The 21,477-nt window shown below is 51.0% G+C and overlaps 1 protein-coding gene across 4 annotated transcripts in view; it reads right to left on the bottom strand.

Moving 5' to 3' along the window:
- Positions 1–954: 954 nt before the first annotated feature.
- Positions 955–21,477, bottom strand: part of ELF4 (E74 like ETS transcription factor 4) — a 46,137-nt gene continuing 25,614 nt past the window's right edge. For 2 of the 4 annotated variants that reach the window (XM_036304523.1, XM_036304522.1), the window contains exons 2-9: positions 16,411–16,687; positions 12,203–12,374; positions 11,487–11,579; positions 9,122–9,313; positions 8,227–8,310; positions 7,953–8,145; positions 6,754–7,119; positions 955–5,666 (exon numbers count right to left, since the gene is read on the bottom strand). In XM_036304523.1, coding sequence (XP_036160416.1) covers positions 4,865–5,666; positions 6,754–7,119; positions 7,953–8,145; positions 8,227–8,310; positions 9,122–9,313; positions 11,487–11,579; positions 12,203–12,374; positions 16,411–16,482 — 1,974 coding nt within the window. In that variant the 5' untranslated portion in view covers positions 16,483–16,687 and the 3' untranslated portion in view covers positions 955–4,864. Of the gene's footprint in view, positions 5,667–6,753; positions 7,120–7,952; positions 8,146–8,226; positions 8,311–9,121; positions 9,314–10,458; positions 10,597–11,486; positions 11,580–12,202; positions 12,375–16,410; positions 16,688–18,799; positions 18,908–21,477 lie in introns of those variants that run through there. The other 2 variants (XM_036304524.1, XM_036304525.1) reach the window with 2 other exon arrangements.

The following is a 21,477-nucleotide window of genomic DNA, read 5'->3' as shown; positions in this document are numbered from 1 at the left end:
AGCGGCCTCGGGAACACGCGCGCCCGGGCCCGGAGAGCGTGGCAGCTGGACTGCTGGGCCGCTGGGCCCGCCTCGTGCTCACCTGCTCATCAGGGAGGCTGGGGGAGGGGAGCGCCAGGGGCGGGGCCATAGCACGGCCAGCCAATGGGAGGAGGGCATTCCACCGATCAAGACCTGCATTTCCCCTGGAAAGTGGAGGGAGGGGGCGGGAGCCGGGGAAAGTTCGAAGCTACTGAGCCATGGAAGGCCTTGGCGGGGGTCAGAGTCACCCGGGGATAGTTGGGGGCGCAGGGTCAAGACATAGAGACTAAAAGATGCCGGCCCTGTCCGCCTCTGCCGGGAGCCGCAGGCCCCGCCCCGCTGCCTCTCTTTCCCTGGGCTCCTTGGGGCCACCAGCCCGCTGTCCTTGGCTGGACAGCGCCCCCTGCTGGACATCGGCCCCCACGTCCTGCGTGCCAGGGACGAGGCTTTGGGAGGCTGCAACTGCCTGGCCTCCCAGCTCTGGGAGCTGCCTGGAGAGGAATAAGCTCATTTGCCTCAAATCCAGCAACGTTGGAGCTGGAGGCAGTGGCATCTTTAAAAATATGTGATGGGGTCAGAAAGACCTATGTTCGTGAGAATAACTTCTTGTCCTGCCCCTCCCACTGGGCCTGACCTTTCTGTCACTCAGTCCCACTCCGGAATGAGGAAATGGTCATGAGGCTGTCCCAGGAAGGGGCAGCAGCTAAGGGCAGGAGTTCAGAGTTGTCCGCAACACCTGGTGACAGCAAGGCACAGCTGGAAGCAGCCTTGTGCTCCTTGTGGCCACAGACCCAGGCAAAGGAAGCAGCTGCCTGCAGTGTTATATGAGAAGTAAAAAAGCTGTGGTAGCCCCCAATATGGGTTGTCCTCCTCCCCTCTTGCCTGCCACAGCATAGGGCCACAATCCCCATGATCATATACAGGACTCATTCATTCTTTCAATAAACATTTATTGAGCACCTACTGTGTGCCAGGCACTGTGCTAGGCGCTGGGGATACATCAGTGACTAACACACAGTCCCTGTCCTTGAGGAGCTCACAGTCTATTGGAGGGGAAACAGACATATAACTAAGGACCTACATGTGCTAAGTGCTACAGTAAGAGGTATATACAAAGTGCTGTGGGAGCCCAAAGGGGGGAGTAATACATCAGTTGCTGGGGGCGAGGAGCGAGTCTCTTGACTCCATTAAACCATCACAAAGGCAGGGATGTTGTTGCCACATGACGCTGGTTAAAAGAAACCTGTCTCCTGGTTCTCCTCTAGCCTTCTCCCATAACAATATCAGCACAGGTTAGTTTATCATATTAGCTAATTTAACACTTTGAGTTAGGAAAGAAACTGACAGGGAAGTTTCTTTAGGGGTAGAGGACATTCAAAGTAGTAACAAGTCTTGGGTGTGGAGGCTGGGGGTGGGGAGGCCATGAGGGCACTGAGCCAGGGAGTGCGGGCCCTGGGCAGTGGAGCACCTGGGGTGGGTGCCTGTGCAAAGGGGAGGTCAGCATCACCTACCTCAAAGTTTGGTCCCCATCACTCACCAGCTCAATCAGTAACCGTTTGCTGATGTTCACTAAATGCTTCTTATGTAGTGTGCCCTGCTCTGTGGGTGCTATAGCCGCCCGCCCCTCAGAAAGTAACACACTAATTGGGGTGACTAAATAAGTCCAGGTCGTTGAAGATTTAAGTAACAGTTTGTGATTATAACAAAGGAGATGTCACAGGCTGTTTGTGATCAGTTGCCAAAAGAGTGGCAATTGCTACAAGTTTCAAAACAAGAACTGTGGAAGGCAGCTTCCAGGAACTGAGTTTCCAAGGATGGATAGTATTCGGTTGGTACTAGCGGGATGGGAGGAGCATTCTGGTTAAGTAGAACCAGGTAAAGCAAGAACACAGAAGTGGGAAATTTGAACACAGAAGTGGGAAACTTAAACTTGTTCAAAGGCCAGCAAGTGTATTGGTTTGGCAGGAGCAATACACTGGGGGTGGGGGGAAGCAATGTGAAAAATGACTGGGGAAGTCAGATGGGACCCGATGGTGAAGGACCTTGCTGGAAGGTCAAGGACTTGGGACCTTGTCTGAAGACAGGGCTGATGCTGCGCTCAAAATACTTTTGGAGCTACTGCCCTGAGTCTTAATGTGCCCCCCTCACCCCTTCTCCAGGACCCCTGGACTGACTCATGAGTCAGCAAATAAAAGGGTTAATGCCCAGCTGCCTAGAATGGATAAGAGGTTATCCTGAGTCTCACCCTGTAGGCAATGAGGAGCCCCTGAAAGCTTTCTAGCACATCAGAATTGGTGCCCTGGCAGATTGGAGGGGACAAGGCAGGTCACAGTGGGGCTCTGGATGTGTCTAGGGAGGGAGGGGATTAAGCTCTGGGTAGTCTGAGGCTCTGGGAATGTGGAAGAAAGGTCTGAGACATGGTAAATGGCACTGGACTTCAGGAGATGGGGAAAGGGACAGGGTCAAGTGAAGGCAGCCTTCAGATGGCTCTGAAATGTCTAATTTAGAAAGTCAGAAAAATGGTGGCACCATGAACAGAAATAGGCAAGTCATGACAGCTTTTTTTTTTTTCTTGGAAAGGTCTTGTGTGCATATGTGGGAACTTTCAAATTGACTTTTGGGAGAGGGGCTGCCTTTGAGGACCTGGCAGGCATCTAGGTGGAAATGTCCAACAGACCCCTGGGCATGCGAGCCAGGAGCTGGGGAGAAACGTGGGGGCTGTGGCTCTAGATGTTGGACTCATCCCCAAAATGCTGATCCAGAGCCAAGAGGATGGATGAGACCCTTGGGGACACCCACACCGAAAGTGGTAGATCCGGAGCCAGCACTGCACAGAGAATTGGGCGACAAAGGGCACAGTTGAGCCCGGCTAGTGCAGGAGGTGATGGGAAGTAGTGTGACATGTTGTAAGGGTTCACAGGGGCCAAGAAATATGAACGCATTTGATGTCACCATGAAGATATCAGTGACCTTCAGATGATGAGTTCTATGGAGTTGGTGAGTGAGACAGGGCCACCCCAACCCATGCAGCGTCTTTATGCAAAAAAATAGAAAGAAAAAAAGGAAACTTTCTCAAAATGCTTTACTTTCCACCATCAGGAAATTGTCATAATAAACTGATTTATTTATTTTTTTAAAGGCACTTTAATGCCAAGTGCTGGAGACGTGTAATAAATACACCTGCACAACCGTATATACTTTCCCCACCCCATGGGGGAAAACAAGAAGAAAGTGAGAGAGGGCGATAGTGGGCTTGGCAGTGACCGGAAGGAGAGCGAGAAGAGCAACCTGGGGAGGTAGTTAGATCAAGTGGATGGTTTTGCACCGAGGACATAGCAAAGGTCCTGAGGCACTGATTCACATTAACCAAATTCACCAGATAACAATTGTTTCCAAGGCTGACGTATCTTAGCTTTGCCCCCCACACTTGGCAGGAGAGAGGCAGGCTAATGCCAAGAAGGGAGGGGGAGGAGATCCAGGCCCTAGGCGGAGGAGTTGACTTTAAGAGAGAATCAGTTGCCCCTTAGAAAGAAGAAAGAGGGAAGCAAGAAGCCATGTAGAGACAGAAGTGCCGTGGGGGCTCACATCTGCTGGCTCCTGTCTCCTTGAGGAAGAAGGAATCAGGGTCAGGAGTGAAAGTTGGAGAAGAGAGGCGACAGTCCACATGAACGTCTGCTGTAGCCACAGTGGGGGCAGGTGGGTTGGCAAACTTACGAGGTGAGTAGAAGACTGGCTGCGCGGCAGGCACATATGAACAGTGATGGAGGCAGATCCATTCGACATTGCTAACACAACTATCCCCACCATGCCTGACAGCAGGAAAATATCAGGAGCGACATTAATCAAGAGGGAACCCAGAATTTGGGGTGCAGGCCAGGCGCAAAGCCTGGTTTTACAGCCCCAGCCCTCGGTGCAAACATTTAATTAATTCAGCTCTGCCTGGGTACTCAGCTGGGTCTAACTCTGGAGGGGCACTCTGCCCCTATCTAACCCTTCAACACAGCGGTCAAGGTTCCAAGCGTGCTGGCAAGTGACTGGTGGGCCATGAGGCCAAGTCCAGGGAGAAGCCCTCAGTCTAGACTGGGGGGCTGCGCCAGAGGGCTGAGTTTCCTCTCTTTATGCTTTTATCCCACGTGGCCTTCTCCTGTCCTTTAGAACTGCATTTGCTCCAACGTATACACCAATGGGAGCTCTTCTACCCTGACCTGCTCCAGCTCTGTGACATCTCTCCAGATTTGGGGGATCCAACCTGCACCCCCATAGTCTCAGAACAAATGAGTCTTGGTTTGTACAAAGGGGACTAGGGAATGTTTTTCCTTAAAACAAATCCTCATCTCTGCGGCTGATGTGCGCGCGGAGACACATGTTCTTAAAGACCTCACGGCTGCACCCTTGTCCTCTCCAAAGAAACGAAGATACAGTCTCATGAGTACACACGAATACATACCGAGATATTCACATATGGGATAGTCACTTCCCCGCTGAGGGAACATGGATGTGAAATGCAGCCAGGCAAACATGGATCTTCCCATGAAGCCCCTGCACCCACCCTGGCCACCAACTTCTCAGGAGGTTTATCCCTTCATCACCGCACCAGCCCATTTCCCTGGCAAGAGCATATCCCCTAGTGCTCTTGAGGGCCATGGTCTGATGCCAGAAATGCTCAAACTGGGCATGGCTTGGCCATGTGACCTCAAGCAGAGGTGAGGGATGGGGGAGTCTGGTATATTGACATTCCACCAAAATGTAAGGGCAGGCGAGCTACTTGTCAGTCTGCTAGAGGCAGTCCATATGAAAATGCTGCTCAGCTTTGCCTGGTGGGTCACTTCCCCAACCCCTCTGTTTATATGTTGTGGGGCTCCATTTTAATGAGCGAAGTGGGGTTGAATGGGAAGGGGGCTGGGGTTGGGGATCTAGTCAGTAGGGTCCCAGATGTGGTCACACTAGGCTCAGCCATAAACAGGGACCCTGAGCTTGAGGAGAGCTCAAGTTCAGCCACCGGGGTCAGCCCAACAGTGGGGCGGCTGGGAGGAGAGAAAGTCTGGTTTCCCAGAAGGCTCAGATTGTGGGAGCCCCTTGAAACCACGTGGGTTGGAAGTGGCTGAAGGTGAGCCTGATCCCTCAGAAGCTCCCTCAGGGTCTCTTCAGGAACCAGCAGCCCCTCCATGGGGGCCCCAGTCACCATGCCCTGCACATATGAGTTGGGTCTCAGTGACCCATCCTTGACCCCAGGGGTTGCTGTGGCACTGGAAGTCCTGATGAAGGCAGCAATGACAGTCCCCGGGGGCTGAGAGCTGGGCCCTGCTACTCCAGCCCCTGCGACGGAGGCTGCTGTGGGATTGGTCGAACGGTTGGCCCCAGCCAGAAGTTGGGGGAGACCACTGAGAATCAGTGGAGTCCCCGGTGCTGCCACCTGGTTCTCTTGGAAGCTGGCATTCAGGGGGAAGGAGGCCTGCAAAGTGAAGGTGTCCTTGAAGGTCGAAGCAGGTGGAACACTCTGGAGAACAAGCTGGGTTGAAGTAGTAGTATTGACAGGAGGGCCATTGGTGAGCACTGTAGTCAGGGGGATTGTCTGCAGGGTCAAGGCCGAGGCTGACCCCACAGGGGCCACTCCTAGGTGGATGTTGCCAGGCACTGAAGAAGCACTGAGAAGAAACAGAAAACAGATTTGGTTAAGGCAAGAGGCACCTCCCAATTGGCTAGAGAGGAGGGCACAGGAGGAAAGGAGTCGAAGGTGTTTTGTTTTTCAGTTAACATTGATTGAGTGCTTCGTCAGGGACACTCAAAATGATTGACATTCGCTGTTTTCCTCTATCTTCAAAATAGCCCATGGGCTGCCTGGCCGACGTGGCTCAGTGGATGAGTGTCGATCTATGAACCAGGAAGTCAGGGTTTGATTCCCAGTCAGGGCACATGTCCGGGTTGCGGGCTCGATCCTCCGGATCCTGCAGGAGGCAGCCGATCAATGATTCTCTCTTATCATTGAAGTTACTCTCTCTTCCTCTCCTTCCTTTCTGAAATCAATAAAACAAACAAACAAACAAAACAAAATAGCCCACGAGTTGAATAAGTTTAATAATCTGATCTTACAGCTTGAGGAAACTGGGGCACAGAGAGGTTATGTCACGTGCCCTAGGTCGCACAGCTAGTAGGAGGGACTCACATCTAGGCTTTCTGACTCCAGAGCCCATGTTCCTCGTTGCTCCATTCTACCAACTTCTCTCCTTACAAGCGCATCTCAGTGACTCATGCCAGCAGAGTGAGAGCTACATACACACAACTTGGACAAAGTCCAACCTTTTCAGGGAAAATTGGAAGCACTTCGCATGGACAAGAGGTATCAAGAGCTTTGCATGTGGGCCTGGAGGGCCTGAGGAAAGCAGACGGGTATCCCTGTAACATTCTCTGTTGCCTCTTTTTTGGAGTGGGGGAAGCTTAGGAGAGAGGCCCAGATGTGGAGGCCCCTGCTGTCTGTTTGGGGAGCCCTCTGGGATAGCAGGAATAGCCCTAGCTGGCAACACAAGTCCCCCAGGTCAAGAGCTGACTTTGCCATCACTTTGGTGTGTGACCCCAGGCTTTTGCTTTCTTGACCAAGTGCCCTACTGGCTTCTCAAGGGTCCTGCGAGGATCCCATGAGGCTGGACATGCAGCAGAGCTTTGCAAGAAGTTGAAAACTGCTCCCCACAACTCAAGGAACTATGGGAAGACTCATGACAACTTGGGTGCCCTTACCTCACAGCTTTGGTGAGTTTGGCCTGGCCCTCTGGTGGAGAGACCAGCACGGTGGAGGTAGTGGGAATCTCTTCATCTGGAGACAGGCCCAATTCCAGACTTGCAGATGACTGCAGACCGACATGCTGAACCTTTGGCTTCTCCCAGGGAGGGCTGCTCTTGCCCTGGGGAGCGGCTCTGGATGAGACCCTGGAGCTGGCTCGCCGGGTAGTGCTGGTGGAGGTGGAGGCCTTTGGGGATGCCTCTGCCACTTCGCTTTTCTCGTCCTCATCTTCAATCACCACTAAATCCTTGGGCATCTCTTTAAACTGGTACACCAGCCTCTGCCCTTCCACTTTGGCAAGAATGCCCCTTTGGTAGTAGTATCTGGGGAAAAGGGTTGAGGAGTTAGCCAGGGGCATACCACCCTCCGGGCAGGGCAAGCATGAGGAGGAGCCTGGCCAGGAGGCAGATGGGAGCTCAAGGACAAGGGTAGTGGGAAGGCCAACGCTTGGACTTGGAAGACTTTTATGAAATTTCTGAGATCTCCTGAGGACTCAAAGGGTCCATAAAAAGGTGTTTCAAATGCCAACCCCCACCCTGCACTGGAGCAGAGGACAGGGGGTGAGTGAAGAACGAGAGAGAATGGATGGATAATGGGGGGGGGGTGTTCAGCACTCCTCCAGTGTGACACACCAGCTGTGGGTAACTCTGGCCCATCTCCCTAGCTCTCTGGCTTGAAGAATGTGAAGGAAGACCTTCTTGCCTTAGCTGGTTTGGCTCAGTGGATAGAGCATCAGCCTGTAGACTGAAGGGTTCTGGGTTTGATTCTGGTCAAGGGCACATGCCCAGGTTGTGGGCTTGATCGCCAGTAGTGGGCATGCAGGAGGCAGCCAATCAATGATTCTCTCTCATCATTGATGTTTCTTATCTCTCTCTCCCTCTCCATTTCTCTCTGAAATCAATAAAAATACATTTTTTTTTTTAAAAAAGGAAGACCTTCTTGGGGATGGGAGGCCATAAAATGTTCTCCTATCAAGAAAAAAAAGGCTAGGACAGAGCTTCAAGAGGGAGGGAATTGTTCCTTCCAGAGGGGGCCTGGGGAGTGGCTTAGGGCAAGCAGATGGGAAGGTTAGGAGACCCTATAGCAGGAGGGCCTCCTTGCACATGAGGAAGAGTGTGGTCACTCCTCCAGGACAAGGACCCCCAGCAGCTCCTACCTTAGGGCCCTCCCCATTGTCTCATAGTTCATGTCAGGCTTGTTCTTCTGCTTCCCCCAGAGCTTTGACACAGCTTTGGAGTCCACCAGCTTGAAGATGCCCTTCTCTCGCTGGGTCCACTTGATGTACTTGGGGCAGGTGTTCCTGTCTTGCAGAAGTGCCAGGAGGAACTCCCACAAATAGATGGTGTTGCCTGAAGAGGACCAGGTGGTGAGAGGTGGCCCAGGCACCCTGGCTCCCTTCCCATCTCAGCTCCCCTGACTACCAGCCATACCTTTGCCATCCTTAGATTTCTTCCGAATGGGGATGCTGGGGTCAGTGACAGGTGAGGTACTGCGGTTGCCCTTTGTCTTCCGGACTGAGGAGAAGGGGAGAGCAGGGTGAGGCTGAGACCACAGCAAGTGCTGCAGGCCGGGCTCCCAAGCAGGAGGGCCTGGAGCTTATCAAGTTGGGTGTGACAAGGCAGACAAGGGAGATCCCAGGATCGTTCTCCTTGGCCACAGCTCCCAGGTATGTGCACCTGCCCTCATTTTCAGGCCCCAGAACAGCAGTACGATGTGGGGCAATGAGTCACTTTTAGATCAGAATCCACCTAGGCTAATTTTTGGAATGAAAAGGCAGCCTAAAGGTATGACTGTTGTGCAGGTGAGTGCGACACTGGGGTTTTGGTTGCCATGATGACAAGGCAGTCTCAACCAGCCATCACCCGAGTAAATCAATAACACAGGGCTTGGGAAAGCCCAAAGTCCTCTCCCATATATGGTCTCGGCTCCATGAGCTCTCAGAAGGAAGATAAGAACACAAAGCACACAGCAGAGGCCCCCAGGGGGCCAGGGACTGGCCATGGGGGCCAGGCCTGGTGTTTGAACACCCAGCCTAGGATTTTATCCACTGGGTTCATCGGCACTTCTGGAAGAGTTTACTTCTATGCCGAGCAGACAGGAACGGGCTGGGAAATGTCAGGCTATGGGTGGACCAAGCAATAAGGCCAGGTTTTACTTTATGTAAGGGCAGCCTTTTCATCCACCACTGCCATACCAGAGAGCTGTCTTCTTAATGTGTCTGTGGGCCTCCACCCATTCAACCCTATGTTTTCCCTGACTGCCCCTCTCCTACCACCCGCTCCTTGAAGACACACACACACACACATTTCTTTCTCTCTCTCTTACTTCTCTTCTTTGGTTTTCCAGTCTTCTTGGCACTTTCCTCTTTGGAGACCTGCTCCTCCAGAGAATGCCCCTCCTGGTCACCAGTGTCACCAGCACTGTTCATGGCATTGGGCTCAGAGACAGGAAACAGGTAGTTGGGCAGAGTGGTGGCTGGAGCAGGGTCTGAATCCGGAAGCAGTTCAGAGGTGCTGACTATAAAAGAAAGGCCAGTGCAGGGTAGGAGCATGCTCTCCCAGCACTCCAGAGAATGATGGGCTCCCGGGGAAAGAGCAGAGGTGCCGTTCCCCTGAGCCCCAAACACAGGAGACACCTGAAAATACCTCATGTGTCTCGCACCATGAGGAGAGCAAACATCTGTAGAGCTGTGGGCATGAACCGGCCCCAACGATGGCTGCCACATTTCGAGCCCACTGCTGTTGGGAAGTTCCAGGTGACACCCAGGATACAGGGCCACCTTGATTTAGTCATTCACTTATTTTTACAGCTGGAGGGGGCCTTAGACACCCATTAGCCCAGTTCCTCTGCTTTCCTGATGAGGAAACTGAGACCCAGACAGGCAGGGCACGTGCCCAAGATCACACAGTAAGAATTTGCCTGGTACATGTGGCCACCCTGTAACTATCTGTTGAATCCTGAATGAATATTAGTGACAGAGTCAGGATTAGAAATGCTGGGACTCTTAACTTGCAGCTTCAGGGCTTTCTTTCCTGCGCTGTCTACCAGAGCCCCCTTGGGAAGGGGCAGTTACTAGGTCCAGGAGTCCTCCTGTGGGGTCAGGGCAAATGCCTGAGGGATTCCTGGAGGAAAAGCCTGCCTTGGGGGCCTTCTGGGGAGGGATGGCCCATCTCCAAGATCAGAAAAGGGACGAGAAGGTACCGAACCCTGTACATTATAAAATAAGCCACACCCTGAGTAGTCCTCCTGGGAGCCCAGCAAGAGAGGGGGACCCTGAAAAGTGACCCTGGCCAATAGTACTCAACCTTAAAAAGGAAGTAGATTCTGACACGTGCTACAACATGGGCAGGCCTTGAGGACATTCTGCTCAGTGAAATAAGCCAGTCTTGCCTGGCTGGCATGGTTCAGTGGTTGAGCGTTGACGTATGAACCAGGAGGTCACGATTCAATTCTTGGTCAGGGCACATGCCCAGGTTGCAGGCTTGATCCCTGGTAGAAGCCATGCAGGAGGCAACCGATCAATGGTTCTCTCTCATCACTGATGTTCTATCTCTCTCTCCCTCTCCCTTCCTCTGAAGTCAATAAAAATATATATTTTTTAAAAAAGAAGTAAGCCAGTCTCTGAAAGACAAATACTGTAAGATTCCACTTATCTGAAGTACCTAGACTGGTCAAATTCATAGACATAAAGTAGAATGGTAGTTGCTAGGGGCTGGGGGAAGAGGAGGGGAAGTTGTTTAATGGGTAGAAAGTTTCCGGTTTTCAAGATGAAGAGTTCTGGAGATGGATGGTGATGATGGCTGCATAACAATACAAATGAACATAATACCAGTGAGCGGTACACTGAAAAATGGTTAAGGTCATCAATTTTATGTGTATTTTATCCCAATTTAAAAATTCGGGAAGCCCTAGCTGGTTTGGCTCAGGGTATAGAGTGCTGCCCCTGGACTGAAGGGTCCCTGGTTCAATTCTGGTCAAGGGCACGTACCTCAGTTGCAGGCTCGATCCCTGGCCGGGGTTGGGGTGTGTACAGGAAGCAACCAATCCATGTGTCTCTCTCACATCGATGTTTCTCTCTCTCTCTCTCTGTCTCTCTCCCTCCCTTCCACTCTCTAAAAATCAATGGAAAAATATCCTCGGGTAAAAAAAAAAAAAGAAAGAAAGAAAGAAAAATTCCTTTGGTGAGGATCAACAACAACAAAAAACAATGGGGGGAAAAGTCACCCTGGCCACCTTTCCTTGTCCGTGGTGCCCTCCAGCCCTTCCCATTCCAGTCACAGCTCAAGAATAAGTTTATGTGTATGTTGGTGGGGGTGGGTACATATGCCTGAATGCACATGTGTCTGAGAATCCAACACATGGACGTGATCTTTTTTATTTATTTATTTTCTGTTCTGAATATATTTTTCCATTGATTTTTAGGGAGAGTGGAAGAGAGGGAAAGACAGAGAGAAACATCGATGTGGGAGAAACACATCAATTGGTTGCCTCTTGCATGTGCCCTGACCAGGGCCCAGCTCAGGGAGGAGCCTGCAACTGAGGTACATGCCTTTGACTAGAATTGAACCCGGGACCCTTCGGTCTGCAGGTCAAGGTGCAATCCACTGAGCCAAACCGGCTAGGGCTAGACATGATCTTTTTCAATACCATTTGTGTTGCCTTGAGTAAAGACAACGAAGTTCATACTTACAGATCTGCTTCTCATCCAGGATGTTGTTGGGAGACTCAACATTGAGCAAGACTTCAGTGGTTGACATGGTTTGTGAGGTTGCTTCATTTTCATCTGGTTTCAGGTTTCATGATAAGGGGGGAGAAAAAAAGCTCTCTTAGGGTACAAAATCGAGGGTACAGCCATAACCAGGGCCAGCTCAGAGAACAGTGCAAAAGAGCCACCTCCCAGCCTAGTCTTCCACCTTCTCTCTACACCCACCCCAGCTATCTCCACTCCTCATTGTCCTCCATCTCAAAAGATCATGAATCCACTTGGCCAACGTGGCTCAGTGGTTGAGCATCGATCTATGAACCAAGAGGTCATGGTTCGATTCCTGGTCAGGGCACATGCCTGGGTTGCAGACTCGATCCCCAGTAGGGGATGTGCAGGAGGCAGCCAATCAATGGTTCTCTCTCATCATCGATGTTTCTATCTCTCTCTCTCTCCCTCTCCCTACCTCTCTGAAATCAATAAAAATGTTAAAAAAAAAAAGATCATGAATCCATTTAGATGACTTCCTCCTCTATGAAGCTGTACTACCTTTTGTTTGTCCTAACTGTCCCATCTAATTTCCAACTGTTGGGGGCCTTGCCTTTGCTGTATGTGTCACTATAAGCCATTGTGTGTGGGCTACTGTTCCCTGAAGACAAACCCCTTTATCCTCCACAAATTCCCTGCCCAGGAAGGGGACAGACCTGCCAGCATGAAACTGCCTTCCAGGATCTGATCCTGTGTCATGCACAAGGTCCTGTCCGTTATGATGCCGTTGTGACCATCTTCTAGCTCCAGTCCTGAATACAGATGCAGTAATTCGGGGTAGGGTACCTGCTCCACGATCACAGCGGGGAATACTGAGGGGTCTTCCAGCTGTGGAGAAGAGAGGGATCTGGTTCATGACCCACCCACCTCTTCCAGGAAGCCCGCCTACCAGAATCTAGCTCTTCTTGCAATTTCGAATTCTTAGAACCCTCAAGAACTGTCCTTTGTTAAGACTACGACAACGGTCTGACTTCACTGGATGATGAATTTTTAATTAATAGTGATGGGCTAGGTCTGTACCACCTGCATTCGAGGGCAGACAGCTTTCATTGGCTGTAGTTATGGGTTAATCCATGGCCAGGGTCAGGAAAGGATTAGTCAATGGCAAGGGCAAGGGACTTGATCTGTAGTCAGGTGAAGGACTCAGCCTACAGTCAGCGCTGAGTACCCAAGGTTAGGAGCTCAGATTGTGGACATCTTAGGGCTCAGTCCGTGGCAACGAAGACAAAAGAACAGAAGCATTAGAGAGTAAGAAAGGTAAGGGCTCAGTCATTGCCTGGATTGGGGAGAGTGTTCCAATTTCCAGTTTGATTCAATGGGTGCATGGGGGCACTGTTCATGTTAAGGGGGGACCTGGAAGAGGGGGAGGAACAGATTTTTGGAGAACTATAAGGAGGGCAGTGTCTGAATATGGTTAGTTTGAGGTACCCTAGCGATATTTAAAATGGAGATATCTCTCAGGGGAGTAAAAAAAAAATGTGTCCAAGAACTCAACAGGGTGGTCGCTAAATCCCTTGGAATGGAAAAAATGATCAGGATGAGAATTTGACCCCTGGAGGACGTAGTTGTTCTAAAACCAAACAAAGGCTAAATAAAAAAGGAGTGTGATCGGAACTGTTTGGTGTTTTGTTGTTTTTAGTTTTTTGCAACTGTTTTTTTTTTTTTTTTTAATTATGTTTGGAAGGAAATATACCAGAATGTTCATAATGATTATATTTAAGTTGTGGGACTTTGGATGACTTCCCCCCATTCTTTACAATTTTCTGTATTTTTCAAATTTTCTTTCATGGGACTATTAGTTAATTCTTTCTTCATAGAAGAAGAATGAGAATACTCAGTTCTGTGCCTGAAGGTTCCAGAAGAACAAAAGTTAATAACATGCTTTTGGGTTTGGCTACTGGGCAGTCACCCGGGCTAATCCAGTTTCAGGGGGTGCTAGAGTCCCAAGGCACATTACAATGGATCTCAGAGAGGATAGAGTGAGGCAGGCAGTGGGATGTAGTGATTAAAGCCATAAAGTTAAGAGCTGTCTGTCCAATATGGTAGTCACTAGCCACGGGTGACTATTTAAATATAAATGCAATTTTTTCAAGATAAAATATCAGTTATTCAGTGTGTTGGCCATAGTTCAAGTGCTCCATAGCCACATGTGACTAGTGGCCCCATACTGGATAACACAAATATAGCATACTTCTATCATCTCAGAATATTCTATTGGATTGTCCTGGTCTAGAGCCAGACTGCCTGGGTATGAAACCAAGCTCTACTACTTACTAGCAGGGTGACCTTGGGCAAGTTACCTAGTTTTTCTGTGCATTGTTTTCCTCATTTATAAAATTTGGATGATCATATTATTGACCCCTTAAGGTTATTTAAACAAATCAATATGCATAAAGCACTTAGAACAAGGCATGGCATAGAGTAGGTTCTCATTGTTTTATGTATCAGGAGCTTCTAGGAGACTGGCAACATTTTATTTCTCAACCTGAGTGGTGAGTTCATGGGTGTTTATTTTATAGTTATTCTTTAAATAGATATACACATATGTATGTGATTTATGCACTTTTTTGTATTCATGATACAAAAAATTTTTTTGCAATAAAAATTGTTTCCTGCCTAGCCAGTGTGCTCAGTGGTTGAGTGTTGACCTATGAACAGGGAGATCATGGTTCGATTCCCAGTCAGGCACATGCCTGGGTTGCAAGCTCCGTCCCTGTGTGGGGTGTGCAGGAGGCAGCCGATCAATGATTCTCTCTCAATAAAACTATATTTTAAAAAATTGTTTCCTAAAATGAGTGAGAGAAAGGAGGTGAGAAAGTAAACACAGAGGTTGAAGCCTATGCTGGGGAGAGGAAAGGCACAAAGAAAGTGGTATTTTGAAGGAGGTGGGTGGAAGAGAGGCATGTGAAGTTTTCTTTTAGGATTGGGGAGACCTGATTATGTTCTAAGTTGAGAAGGAAGGTCTGGGAGGTCTGAAATATATCAGAGAAAGACAGGAGTTGATCAATGGTTTAAGGACTTGAGGGAAGCAGGAGAGAGGAGAGTAAGTACAGGGCCAGGATTACCCTTGAAAGGGACAGGGGCACTTCTGGTTTTGCTCAGTGGATAGAGCGTTGGCCTGCGGACTGAAGGGTCCCAAGTTTGATTCCAGTCAAGGGAACATGCCCAGGTTGCGGGCTCAATCCCCAGTGGGGGGCATGTAGGAGGCAGTAGATCAATGATTCTCATCATTGATGTGTCTATCTTTCTCTCCCTCTCCCTTTCTCTCTGAAGTCAATAAAAATATTTTAAAAAGAACAGTGGCCCTGGCTGGTTTAGCTCAGTGGATAGAACATCAGCTTGCAGACTGAAAGATCCCAGGTTCGATTCCAGTCAAGGGCATGTACCTTGGTTGGGGGCACATCCCCAGTAGGAGGTGTGCAGGAAGCAGCTGACCGATGTATCTCTCTCATCGATGTTTCTAATTCTCTGTCCCTCTCTCTTCCTCTCTGTGGAAAAATCAATAAAATATATTTTAAAAAAAGAACAGTGAAGTTGTCAACAAAATGGAGGATGGAAGGAAACTGTGGACTTCCTTGGCTTTGAGCTTCTCTGTGGACTGGAGGAGAGGCTGTCTGCTGAGGGTGCAGGGGCGTGTGTGGGGCTAGAAGGTATGGGGTTGGGAGTGTCTATGAACAGCCTCTATGAAGAACAGAAACAGCTGCTGAGCAGACTAGAAACAAGTAAAAAAATGACTTGTAGCATTGGGATCCCAGGTAAGGTTAGAGTTTCTTGCTTTCTCCTCTAGGCACTTCAGGGGTGTTCAATAAAACTGAGCAACTTGGGTAAGGCCCAGCTGGACAGAAAGTTTAATATGCTCAAATCCCACTAGGGGGCAGCCTTTCGTAGTGCGCTAGAGATTGCACAAAGTTTTCCATCTTCACAAGGATTTAGGATAGAGGGCATCAGAATTAGGCTGAGGTGCCTTTAGAGGTGATCCAGGTGGATCTCCCCTTGGTGAAGATGGAGAGATGGTAGCCAGATACAGTAGGGGACAGGCCTTGCATAGGTGACACTGTAGCCAAACTAGGATCAGAACCCAGGACTCCTGGCTCCTACTCTTCCATTCCTTCCACTGTAGCTGGCTGCCAGTTTGTAAAAAGAGGGGAGTGGATGGTGGCGAGTGTGCCAGGACCCTATCTGATGGGTACAGCTAAGTGCCCAGAAAACGTTTTAGCCCCACTTCAGGGCAAGGTACGGAGTGGTGGGGACTCGGGTGACAGAAGTCTGTCCTATTTTCCAATTTCCTGCAACCAGAAGACTCCATTTCCAGTGTATCCTGAATTTCAAATTGAGGCTGAAAATATGGTTATGGAAGGGTCCATCAACCAGGCTAGAGACATGAGCCTGATGCCAGGGGTTGGACTCTGCCCTGCGGTTCCAGCTGGCAGTGCTCACTCCTGCTATGTGGTTGTCCCAGCAACTTTGTCACTGTGACTCTGGGGTGATGGGAAGTGGCTGAAAAAGCATAGGCAGGTCAGTGCACAACTGTGCATTCAGCCCACGTCGCTGACTAGCCAACAGCTCAGCTGGTGTACTTAGCAGCTGCTTGGCTGACTTAGTGACTGCACGTGCCCTGTAATTGCACGTGGGCAACCAGCTCACTAAATGACCACCCCATGATTACTGACTGGCTTTGTGAGTGGCTAGCTGGCACAGTCTAGCTGACAAGTGGGCCCAGTGCCCTGAACCTAGTAGGTGCTTGATCAATATTTGCTGACTGGCTAGCCAGCCAACCAGCTGGCTATCTGCCTGCCTGTCTGTGTCTATCTGATCGTCTGTACTGGCTGACTGTGCTCTGTGCTCCGTGCTCTGGGGGCTGTACCTGGTGTATATCATCCATCCCGTTGCTTGCAAACTCGAAGATCAGGTCACTGGGCTGCAGGGTTATAGCCATGCTGTCTCCTCAGAGCTGACAGCAGAATTCGCAGGGCCCTCTGGAGCCGCGGGTTTTTCTTGATGAAGAGATGCTCCTCAAGTCACTTGGAGCTTAGAGCCTACACTCAAGCCACAGGAGAACGGGTGTGTAGAAAGCTGGAGTATGTGGTGGCCTAAGCGAAGTTCAAGGCTGCATGCTGGGCTGGGCCAACCGCAAGAGTGACCTAGAGAGAAGGGAGAGGTGGGGGCACTGAGTAAATCACCTTCCTTGAGCTCTGTTCCCAGGACAGCTGGCCAATCAGAGGGACTCTGCCGTGCTAGGGCAGATTGCCAGGAGGGGATGGCTACAAGGGGCCGGCAATGGGAGAAGAAGGGGGAAGGAGAAGAAAGGAGGCAGGTAATGAAAGAGGGGAAAGGAAGGTAACTGAGTCACCTCCAGTGGGAAGTGATCAAGCCTGTGTGCCCATCTAAGTCACCAGCATTTGCACCTGAGCTGGCCCTGAAGTTAGGCAGTCTCCCTCCCTTCCCTCCCCCACTCCTCTGGAGGTGACAGAGAGAGGGACTTTGATCGCTCTCCACCCTGCACATTAGTCCCTAGGGTGTGGCCACAGGGAAAATCAGGGCCTTGTGGATGGGGCAATAGCATGAAAAAGGCCAAAAATTCCTTCGGCTCAGGAAAGACTCTTGTGCGAGGGGTGTGGGTCAGGACATGTGAGCCAGATGCTGCCTGGCTCAGTTTACCTTGGGAGTAGGGGGTCACTTAGCTCTGAAGGGCAGAATCTACAGAGGAAGAAATGTCTTGCTGTGAGGTTTGTGTAGTTCGCCTGACCCAGCTTGTGGGGATGGGACGCAGACATGGCCACGCCTCCAAAGAGCCTGGGGACAGGGACAGGTGGGCCCCAAGATCTGCCCACTCATCACCACCCCGCCACCACCCCGATGGCCTCTATGCTGGTTGTGGGCTTGTGTTCTTGGTTTAGCTTTGCTTTCAGTTTCAAGACTGAACTGTCACCCTGGGAACTTGTGAGGAGAACCCTGGCTGGGGGAAGGGCCCAAGGAACCTGGCCCATCCTCTAGGGCCGGTTTAGGGGCCCTCCCTTTCCAGGAAATCTGTCTGCTGTAGTTCGCACGTCTCTCCTCTCCTTGAATGCCTCACAGTCTGTACCTCAGGCATTCACATGGCACCCGGGCCTCCAATTGTTTCCTGTGCTTGCTATGCTTGTACGTGTTGTCTGCGGTCCCACCCATGCCTGCCTTCCAAAGGCTCGCTCCTGCTCCCACGTCCCTCCTGTCCATCTGCTCTGCTCCGCCAGACCTGAACAGTTGGGCTTCTCCACTTGCAGGTGCTACATCTTTGGCCCTCAGTGTTCTGTTTTTAGTGACATTGTGTGTGTGTGTGTGTGTGTGTGTGTGTGTGTGTGTATGTGTGCGCGTGCGCGCGCACACTGGGTCTAAAACAGCCTGGTTCAACCATAAGCATCTGAAGAACTGGGGCCAGGCACCATAGTGGGAGTGACACACTGACCCCTGCCTCCTGGACACTCTTTTGGCAGTGCCAAGGGTGGCAAAACCTTCTCCTGGCAGGAAAGAAATGAGGAACTTCAGAGAGGGGCAAAGGGGAGGGAAGGGTGGGGGACCACGGGTGACCTCCCTGATGACCGCTCTCCCCCACAGGAGACACCCAGGCCTCTCCCACTTCCTTTCCGTTAGCCCACAGGGCTGGCTCCACCCTCTCCCCACCCCCAGTCTCATCCCCACACCTTTCCACCCCCCTCCCCCAATAAAAACTCTGAGAAGTCACTCAACTCAAGCTGTCAGGTTTGAGTTTCCCTTTGGGAGCATGAGAAACTGGTGCCTGTCAGGGCAGAGGAAGCACTGGCAAACCAGGGTCCCTGCTTGAGCTCCACCCCTCCCTCTCCCCACCACCCCCACCCAACCCTGTATGTGACCTGGTCCGGTCTCTGGTGGCCCCGGTCTCTGGTGGCCCCGAGAAGCCTCCCAAGGCCATTTATGCTCGGAAGGTCTGTCTCCCCCACCCATAGTGCCCAAGGCCCACATTCCGCAGCTCCAGGCCTCCCACAGGCCAGACCGCCTGTCTGTCCCCAGGAAGCATTCTCAAACTAATCAAATGAAAGGCTATCACTTTCACCTAATCCCACTTTGTCTAAACATGAAACTTCTGAAACTCCTGTGTCTGTTCCCTCCCCCCCTCAAGGGCCTGAGGCCTTCCCACCGCCGTGGGCCTTCAGGTTTGCTCATCCCTTTGGCTTCTCTTCATGTTTGTGAGCTCACTGCCCCTTATCTCAGCCTGTGGAACCTCTGCGTGCCTTCCTTACCTCCCCCATTAGACAGTGGCTTCCTTGAGGGCAGGGACGACTGTGTTGGCCATTGATGAAACTTTAGCAGCCTTGCACTGTGCTTGGCATGGAGAGGACACTCAATTCCTGTATGTGGAATGAACGTATGAATGAATGAATGAATGAATGATACTGGTCATTCTGTACAAGTGAGCTGTGTTTTCTGGGCAATAAAGTATATCTATTTGTACACTGGGTGTGGTGTGGGTGTCATATCCTCTGGCTTATACAAGAATGAGAGGAATGTGTGCACTCTGTGTATAATATCTGTATATTTTTGCATTGTAATTTACAATGAGAGTTCGCTGCATGTGTGCAAACATGGTAGATATGTACGTGTGCGGGGCATGCCCATGTGTCCTAAGTATGGGGACATGTGTGTGAGAGCCTCTGTGTGTCTAAGGCCATCAGGACAGCAAGCTCAGTCATCTGTTGCCCTCCAGCTCACGGCGGCTCAAAGAGGTTGTGGTGAAGAGGGGTGTGGGCTGCCACTGCCACTGCCCCCTATGCTTTCCAGGGAGAGAATATCTGCAGAATATGTATGTGGCTCTTGGGGTGAGCCCCCTCAAGGTCCACTCTGCCAGGGAGGAGGTGGGAGAGGGGAGGACAGCACAAGGAAGGAAGGTTTAAAATAAAAGAGACTAATCCATTTGTCTTCGTTGTGCCCAGATGTCTAAGTCTCTAAATTAAGAACGTGATTGGTACAGATCCCGCTGGCCCAGGCCTGTGAGTATTGGGAGGCTGCACACATCACCCACAGCTCATACTGGTGTCTCCTTATGCCTGAGCTCCAGCCTGAAGCTAAGGTGAAGGGTGTAGGGGGCAAGTAGCTGTCCCATTTGTCCTACTCTGTTGGCCGAGGCTAAGATCACTCTTTCCCCACCCCCACCATCATGGAACCTTCCAGTCCAGAAACTCTCATTTCTCCCCCCTTAGATGTTTGAGGATTTGAAAGTGAGAGGTGGAGAGGGGTTCATTTGCATGCTCGCTTACTCTCCCCAGCAGAGGACTGAACCACCTCCCCAAGTCCCTCAAAATAACCTCCCTCTCCCAGGAACCTGAAACCAAAGAAGCCACCACCACAGAAGGCCCGCCCTGCAGGAGACCAGAGAGGCCCACACCAGGGGCTCCCCTCACCAGGGTCCTCAGAGACGCACTGAGACACTGAGATGCAGATTCAATGGTCCAGAGCCCTGGGCACTATCTTGCCAGTGAGTGGGGGAGGGGGGGGTAAGGGGTCACACAGGCACTTAACTTAAGAAATTGAGGCACCTGGGAGCCCTTAGTAACCGGTGGTGAATTCCCCCCACCCCGACCTGTCACTGCTCCAGTCAATTCAGCTCCCAGGGTGTTAAGAGCTCCACCCGCTTGACTCCCTTGGAGGCCACTGCAGGACCCCTGGCTCCCAGAGCCAGTCCTACTTGGGCTAAAAGCAAAGCCTCTGTGAGAGACTATGGCCCTGGGCACTGCGTGGGAGTGTGTGAGCCACAGGAGGGAGGGCGCCCAAGGCCCAGGCCTGCAAATGCACACCTCTGGCTCTCTGTGATTCTGACTGCATTTCAAAACCAAAATAGCAAAATAGAAGTGGTTTGGGCCTCTCCTGCGTCACCACAACTGTGCGGTGTTGCAGACGTAAAGACCCTTTCTGGGTTTGTCACTGGGACACGTCAAGCGGTGCTCAGCACCCACCCATCTGGGCCTCCTCTACAGGAAACGGCCCCTATGTGAAAGCCACGTCCACAGTCTCCGTGGAGTGAGTTTAAATCTACACCCGTTCAGCTGAGCCAATGGCTCTCACTGAACTGCTAGTAACACCCGTGGCATTTTCACACACGCCAGGAAACATGGGGGCCAGATGGTCAGCTGGGCCACAAAGCAGACTTCTCCTCCAGTTCCTTGTCCCCTCTGAGCCAGCTCTCACTCCTAAAATACCCGGTCCCCCATGAAACCTTTCTGGAATTCTCTGGAAAGGAAGTGACAATTTCCTTCATGCCATTTCCCACTCCCTCAGCACTCCTCCCCCACAACCACAAACAAAATGGAAACTACCCCAGGAACAGCTGTACCTTCCACTGAAAAACAGCACCCCCCGCCATAGTCATCCAGCAGCAAATTTGCATGCTGTATCACGTGACTAGTGGCACATATTTAAGAGACAGAGGGCCAGAGTCAGGAATCCAATCTCTAGCCATGGATGGAATGGAGGTAACCTATCCATGGGGTTCCCACACAGTCTTGACTCATATAGCCAGCTGAACTCTCCTTGAGCAAATGCCCAGCGAAGGGGCCTCAGCCACAGTTATTTTGTCAGCTCCTTCTCCCCTCTTTCTTTCCACCACCTCCTCCATTTGAGATGAAATCAGGAAGAGGGAGAGAAAAAAAGAAATGTTTTGCAAGCTCTGTTGGTTGGGGTTTCTCTGTGCTTATTTATAAGAAACCCAGTTTCCTTCCCTGACCCTCAGTCACTGCCTGCTTCCAGCATAGGGCTTGTCACAACTCTAGTGGTGAGGCAGGCCGGGAGCCCTTCTCCAGCTGCTCCCAGCCCTTTCTCAGCTCCACTTTTGTCCCTACCTTCCCAAGCCCTAAGCTGTCCCAGTGGAGGAGCAGTTAGGGCTGCAGCACATAGCAGGCCACAGGTAGGGAGATGTCCCCTCATC

Source organism: Myotis myotis, unplaced genomic scaffold (genome assembly GCF_014108235.1).
Source record: "Myotis myotis isolate mMyoMyo1 unplaced genomic scaffold, mMyoMyo1.p scaffold_m19_p_4, whole genome shotgun sequence".
NCBI lineage: Eukaryota > Metazoa > Chordata > Mammalia > Chiroptera > Vespertilionidae > Myotis > Myotis myotis.
This window is presented reverse-complemented; position numbering and strand designations above follow the sequence as displayed.